The 7800-nt window shown below is 36.2% G+C and overlaps 1 protein-coding gene across 1 annotated transcript; it reads right to left on the bottom strand.

Moving 5' to 3' along the window:
* Nucleotides 1–1562: 1562 nt before the first annotated feature.
* On the bottom strand, nucleotides 1563–6741 carry LOC110441667 (complement C1q subcomponent subunit B-like). The gene is made up of 3 exons (XM_021484875.1): nucleotides 6253–6741; nucleotides 3055–3475; nucleotides 1563–2031 (listed from the first exon to the last, which is right to left on the bottom strand). Exons 1-3 carry the CDS (start codon nucleotides 6268–6270, stop codon nucleotides 1622–1624), a joined length of 849 nt encoding a protein of 282 aa, XP_021340550.1. The 5' UTR covers nucleotides 6271–6741; the 3' UTR covers nucleotides 1563–1621.
* Between the last annotated feature and the right edge of the window lie 1059 nt (nucleotides 6742–7800).

Here is a 7800-nt window from a genome sequence, read left to right on the forward strand (position 1 = left end):
ATGTGGGTTGCTATGCCTATTTCCCCAAAGCTTTGTCCGCGACTGCGCGCGTGCCGTGTACTGTCATGACGCCCTTTAGGTATTTTTTTTTTATACAGGTAGCTCTATCGGAATCCTGTTTCTATATTCAAGGCTATGGCTATTGTTACATGCGTTTCACGATAAAGACTCAACAAAATACTTATTTCGCGTTATTTCTAAAAATTTAAAACAAATTATATGCTGTATGTAACACAAGATCGTACAATCATTACCAACAAGTTTTGAAAGGATTTAGTTTCCATTACTACTGCCTGCGTCATGCCGTTACCTGATTTCTTACAAAATCCACATCTTGATTTTGTTTTTCCTGCACCTATGATTGGCAAAATGATATATATAATTTTCGAATAGCATATCTTACACGTGAATTGCAATATTACATTGTGCTACAGCCTTCCTGCATTTCAAACAAATGAGACTGTCCTCAACGATGAATTTTCCCGTATTTTCGGTAACTATTTGCGATAATAACAGTTCATTTTTTTTTGCGTGGCCTTTTTATTCTGACACAACAATCACCCATTTTTTTGTATTTCAGCATCATTTGCTGGGTTTAAATAGTAGATAAAATTTCTATTGCCGATTCATTGGAAGGTAAATCAATTCATAAATATCATTTAAAATGATGTCTTATTTACAAAGCGTAGCTGTACTGTACACGTGTACAGTGAGTCGTTGACATGATTCCTTATAGAAAATAAATCGATAGGTATGTTATTAAAATTAAATAAAATGTTCCATTGATTTGAAAAATATTTTATTACTTAATTAAGGAAAAAGATAGCATGCCTAATTATTAAAATTAAAAATGGAACCCGAACATGGATTCGAACTTGCACCGTTCACTTCGTCTGGCCAAAAGTCAACTGTGTTACACATTCGGCTACATCGGACATAGGGAATACAAACTGTTTCAACCTAAGAAACACCTGTCGCAGTTTAAGAAACTCGCTCATCCCTGTTCTTCTTTATTTTAGGCACTTTCCCAAAGGAGGACCACTTTTCCGGAATACGATTTGTTTTTGCATATTCAAAAGTTGGTCCTCGGATGGGAAAATGTCGATACTATTTTTTTAAGTCTGGGAAACTCCATCACTTTCATAAATATAGTGAATACGGCTATATTTGCAGTATCATATTAACAATACCTAATATCTCAGCAGTTCAAAAATTCATATTTAATTGATTTTATATCTATTCTATGCATTTTTGCTGCTAGAAATTATTTACTCATTAATATTATTTTTCCGTTTTCATACATGCCAACTTAGGGAAATATGGGGAGATTTCCACCATAGCTCTTTCCAAAAATCAGTCATCTTTGAAAATGTTTTTTTTTCCTGTCTGATAATTGTTTTAAATCATAATCTTTTGTATGTTTGATATGGTGTTTCTCGTTTCAATTTGTTGTGCTTTCCTGATGACTTTGAGTTTATTTTTTCCTTGATGTTTTTAACACTCTGGCATATCTTGTTTTATCTCAGGTTTAAAGAAATTGTACAACAAAATAAAAAGTAATTTCAGACATTTCTTTATTTCACGCATAAAAAGGAACACTTGAAGTGTTCCAATATATAGGTTAACGTAAAAGAAATCCGGAAAAATAAGTCCGGTGATCCCACAACGTTATTGCGCTTGGTGAACTTATATACCACACTCTGATAAGAACAACGTCTCCGAGTGATAATTCCAACAGCACCATATTTGTATCTTTGGCACCGGACTCATGCATGGACTTTATTACCCCAGTTCCGCTGGAGATGCCATTTCTTGTAATTTCTGTCTCTACCATACCAGTAGAACCCAAGGCAGTTGTCCAGCTGAAGACGTACATGCCGGGTTGGGGACAAGTAAAGGCCCCGGTGGTAGGGTTGTACCCGCCACCACGGTTGGTAACCACTGTGCCAAATTTGATGGTGTAATCAACCATTACGTTGTTTACATTGCTTGTAAGTCGAGCGTAAAATGCGACCATGCCTTCCAAAATACCTGAACATAGAATAAAAATGATTAGTACGATGTCATATTTATGTCATATTTATGTGATCAATTACCATTTTACGAGTCACGTATTTCCACATAATCGGAGAAGATGTCGACATAAAATATGAAAAAACACGCGATGATATTTTAATTATTTCAAAATATTTTCACGTTTCCCGAGAATTTTTTTGCTGTGATATTTACCAAGTAGACAGGTACCTCGATTTACATGCAAAAACAGAACAAAGCTAAAGATAACCAATCGTTTTCTACGAAATTGTCATATGATTCTGTAATAGCTTATGCTAATTAGCTTATCATTTATCCTCGTTTTACAATTCGTATATCGATAAGTTTAACTTGATTAAAAGGTAATAGACAGAAAGTGAAAAAAGACAAAACGTTATACTACACAGACGAACAATGTTAACAGGGGCATGGGTACAAAACGTTATACTACACAGTCGAACAATGTTAACAGGGGCATGGGTACAGAACGTTATACTACACAGACGAACAATGTTAACAGGGGCATGGGTACAGAACGTTATACTAAACAGACAAACAATGTTAACAGGGGCATGGTACAGAACGTTATACTACACAGACGAACACTGTTGACAGGGGCATGGGTACAAAACGTTATACTACACAGTCGAACAATGTTAACAGGGGCATGGGTACAGAACGTTATATTACACAGACGAACAATGTTAACAGGGGCATGGGTATAAAACGTTATACTACACAGACGAACAATGTTACCAGGGCCATGGGTACAGAACGTTATACTACACAGACAAACAATGTTAACAGGGGCATGGGACAGAACGTTATACTACACAGACGAACAATGATAACAGGGGCATGGGCACAGAACGTTATACTACACAGACGAACAATGTTAACAGGGGCATGGGCACAGAAGCAGGATGATCAATAGTACTAAACGGGCATGGGAAAAAAACGTGTACCATTTCTGTAGAATAACAAAATCTTCTCTGATAGGTCTAGAGTAAAGAAACTTACCGACTCTGTCAGTCTTTTCACCACTAATCCTTTCTCTTCCTGTCATTTCTTGTGCTCCACGGACTTTTGTTAATGCATCAGGTGTGCGCTTCGTATTGGTTTTGGTTTCATTTGCCCCATTCCCTTTGTCACCTGCGATATTTGGTATGGGTGTGAAGTCTTCATCAAGAGGATTCTGTTCCATTTTACATTTGCCAAGTTGCCTCTGTAAGTTTTCAGTTTTATCTTCCAAATTGTCGATTTCTACCTGCACATTTGTTCGGGCGGTTTCCAAAACTTGAACTCGATCGGTCAATTCCGACACAATACGAATTAGTGTTGTGACGTCATTATTTCTAGAGCCGGGATCCACTGTTGTCAAACCTTGACACTGTGTTAGCAAGGTAAGGGATAGGAACACGACCCCTAGATATCGTTCTCGCTGAAAAGTGAAATAAAAATAACCCTGATTATAAATAAACAAAAAGGATGTTTCTTGATAGTTGTCAATAATTTTATCGAGGTAAAGAACAAACAAGCTGTTTTATTTTCAGGGAGGTTGTGGTCATGATTTCTAATTAAAATAGTACGAAATAAGAGAATATACTATTATTGTCGACACAATAGAACAATACAAATAGAAATGGGAGGAATGTCAATCATTATTATACACACATAGTCTGTCGGCAGAACCAGACATATGTTTATATCCGATAGGCTTAACCTTGAGAATAACCTCTAATCAATAATGTGACCAAACATACATGATGTTACCTAAATTTAATCAAATATAATTTTATCACAACTGCCAAGTGAAAATACAAACATCTGACTAATTCAGATGTGTATTGAGGATGGACTGTTTGGGCACGTGAAATAAATGCATGTCACAAAACCGACATTTAAACTATAAATTAATTAACAAGAGGCCCAATGGGCCTTAACGGTCACCTGAGTTATGTAAAAACTAATGTTATCGATATTGCCAAATGAAAAAGAATTCATTTTGTAACAAAGGTAACTTGAACTACATGTAATGCAAAAAGTAGTGTGAAAGATCTGGGTAGTATATGTACTATGTACAAATAGTGGTTCTGTCAGTCAGCTGAATTTTGGTGAAGAACCTTAAGACCCTTCCATCTATGAAGAGTATTTGATTCTACCATATCTGAATCCTGAGAAGAAGATTTTTGAAATTTTAGTCAATTTGACCCTTTCTGGCCCCGCCCCTCAGGCCCCTTGGGGCTGGGGACTATATAATTCACAATTAAACTATAGTAAAGTTTACCCCTCCAGGGGGAAACGTGAGACCCCAGGGTCATAAAATTCACAATTTTGGTAAAGCACATTAAGACCTTTCCATATATGAAGAGTACTTGATTCTACCATATCTGGATCTTCCCCTGGGGGGTCAGTCAGGGCTGATATGTGCATACCATCAAACTGCTATCAAATACTGATAATACTAACCAAGTTTGAATTAATTCCAATGGAAATTAAACAAATGTTGGTCCAAAATGTGATTTCCCTATATAAACTATAATAAAGTTAACCCCCTCCCCAGGGGAAACGTGAGACCGCAGGGTCATGAAATTCACAATTTTGGTAAAGCACCTTAAGAACCTTCCTTCTATGAAGAGTATTTGAGTCTACCATATCTGGGTCTTGAGAAGATGATTTTTGAAATTTCAGTCAATTCGACCCTTTTTGGACCCACCCATCAGCCCATGGAGGTCAGTCAAGGCTGATATGTGCATACCATCAAACTGCTATCCAATACTGATAATGCTCACCAAGTTTGAATTAATTCCAATGGAAATTACACAAATGCTGGTCCAAAATGTGATTTCCCTATATAAACTATAGTAAAGTTTACCCCCTCCCCAGGGGGAAACGTGAGACCCCAGGGTCATGAAATTCACAATTTTGGTAGAGCACCTTAGGACCCTTCATTTATGAAGAGTATTTGATTCTACCATATCTGGATCTTGAGAAGAAGATTTTTGAAATTTTAGTCAATTTCACCCTTTTTGGCCCCGCCCCTCAGGCCCCTGGGGGCTGGGGACCATATAATTCATAATTCTGGTTGACCTTTGGCCATGGAAGGTTTCTGCAAAATTTTATTGAAATTGGTTTCGGGGTTTTAGAGAAGAAGCACGACGCACGACGGACGACGCACGACGCCGGACAAAAGGCGATCGCAATAGGTCACTTGAGACTTTGTCTCAGGTGACCTAAAAACTACTACTAAATATACGATTGGAATAGATTAATCTAAGCGATTGCTTAAGCTAGGGACATTGATCTGATATATCATATATTTGATCAGACATCAGACTGGCCAATCACAAGCCTTTATTATTCGTTGTTAAAACAGGAGAACAATCCATCAATTATAGGGTACTGACTGTGATCAATGTAACACTGTAATATTTGTAAATGAAGTGTTTCTATCGGGAACATTTTAAAAGACTGGAATAAACAAAGTGTACGGAAAAATGTCAGAATGTTGCTTTTAAAAATGTGTTTATAAATGTATTCAAGATGTTTCATTAAAAGTTTAACTCAGCTTAGTTACTGATACAGGATCTATAAAGATAGAAACGAAGGTCTCATCTTCAAACATTTTTTTTTTCTTATTTCAAATGATAAAAGTCAATAATTTTGAATGCTCATAAACATGAACGGAAAATTGGTTGCTTAATTATTATCATTACCATTAAACCATTACTTTAAACATGAAGTATTCACACTTGTCATTGCGACAATTGAGACTCTACGGTAGATAACGAACTTGACTTGCTTGGAATCAATCGCCGAAATGACTACGAATTTTGAGAGCTCTAAAGATGTTTTAAAATTATTTGGAATCAAGCGCTCAATAGACTATGATTTTGAAGAACTCTTCTGATCAAACGTTGATAAACGTATTACTTCAAACACAAGACACGATTAGAGTTAAACAAATAAAACTTTCATTTGTACGTGGATGCATAAACAACTACGACAGAAATTGCATCTATACCTCTTAGCTGGAAACGAAAACTATCTTTCCTTATGCAGTTAACAATAAACTAGACAATCTAGCCTATTTATAAGCACACATGACACATTTCATCAATCGGCATTGAGGGAAATGGGCATTATATAGCTGATAAAGGCAGAACGAAATAAAAATGTCTATTAGTAAAATGAAAGCATGAACGGACACAACCTTACCTGACCATGGGGAGACATGCTTCTTCTATCCACAGTCAGTGTCACACTGCCTCGGTGAGTAATGCTGTCACTTTACAGATTAGATATTTGCGATAACAAAACAAACATAAGATCACATCCTAGTGCCTATACATAGAAGTCTTTACGACTAATTCCCTACAAGAGGTAATGCGATGGTCCACATACTTCAGTAAAATTCTGGCCTTATAAACTAATTTGGCAGTATGTCACTAAATTGTTAAAAAGTTAAAATGATACGTTAACATTCGTTGGCAATAAGGAAGGAGGAAATATATATCGAGATTTTCAATATCTCTAAACATGACTCTCTCTCTTTCTCTCTCTCTCTCTCTGAGAGAAACAACTATATTTTAACACTTGTCCGTTGAATATAATTCCCAGCGAATCTTTCTTAGACAACTTAGACCAATTTCAAGATGTGGAATGTAACGTTTCTTACTTCACACTCTACCAGTTCAGTGTTCTGTCTGTCCCGTATTCAGCCTAACCCCTTTGTTATCAGCGGATCAAATGAATGGATTTAAACAAGAATGAATTCCGCACACGTTGACGTCCTTTATATCTGTGGTGATCATACGTCCTAACTCTGTCATCGAAGTTGTTTGTCTGCCATTGTTGTACAGTCAGAAAGAGGCAGGTTAAATCACCACGAGTAAAGTCGTCTTTTGAAATATTAATTTACAAATTCATAACGCAGGCTAACAAAGAAAAAAGAGATTCTCACTTCCGAAAAACAGTAGAGGATGTACTACCAACACGACTTGTAGCAGACCTGGGGTCTCGATAAACATTACCTTCCGATGTTTAATACCAAAACATGAATTAAAAATGTAACAGAACAATGAGAAGCACTGTATCGTTGTTATATTATATATAAACGAGGGGCACCATATCGTGGTTCTTTTTTTTTTTTATATATATATAAGCGAAGGGCGTTATATCGTGGTTTTATTTGATATCAAGGAGTGGCGTTATATCGTGGTTTTATTTGATATAAGCGAGGGGCGTTACATCGTAGTTTTATTTTATATAAGCGGGGGAGCTATATCGTGGTTTTATTTTATAAAAACGAGGGGCGTAATATCGGGGTTTTATTTTATATAAACGAGGAGCACTATATCGTGGTTTTATTTTATATAAGCGAGGGGTGTTATATCGTGGTTTTATTTTATATAAGCGGGGGAGCTATATCATGGTTTTATTTTATAAAAACGAGGGGCGTAATATCGGGGTTTTATTTTATATAAACGAGAAGCACTATATCGTGGTTTCATTTTATATAAACAAGGGGCACTATATCGTTGTTTTATTTTATATCAAGGAGTGGCGTTATATCGTGGTTTTATTTGATATAAGCGAGGGGCGTTACATCGTAGTTTTATTTTATATAAGCGGGGGAGCTATATCGTGGTTTTATTTTATAAAAACGAGGGGCGTAATATCGGGGTTTTATTTTATATAAACGAGGAGCACTATATCGTGGTTTTATTTTATATAAGCGAGGGGTGTTATATCGTGGTTTTATTT

The sequence above is a fragment of the Mizuhopecten yessoensis genome, unplaced genomic scaffold, assembly GCF_002113885.1.
Source record: "Mizuhopecten yessoensis strain PY_sf001 unplaced genomic scaffold, ASM211388v2 scaffold716091, whole genome shotgun sequence".
NCBI classification, from domain to species: domain Eukaryota; kingdom Metazoa; phylum Mollusca; class Bivalvia; order Pectinida; family Pectinidae; genus Mizuhopecten; species Mizuhopecten yessoensis.

Coding starts and splice junctions, on each gene's coding strand:
- LOC110441667 (XM_021484875.1), bottom strand. Junction 2,032..3,054: donor TGAAAAGACTGACAGAGTCG/GTAAGTTTCTTT, acceptor TTCTATGTTCAG/GTATTTTGGAAGGCATGGTC.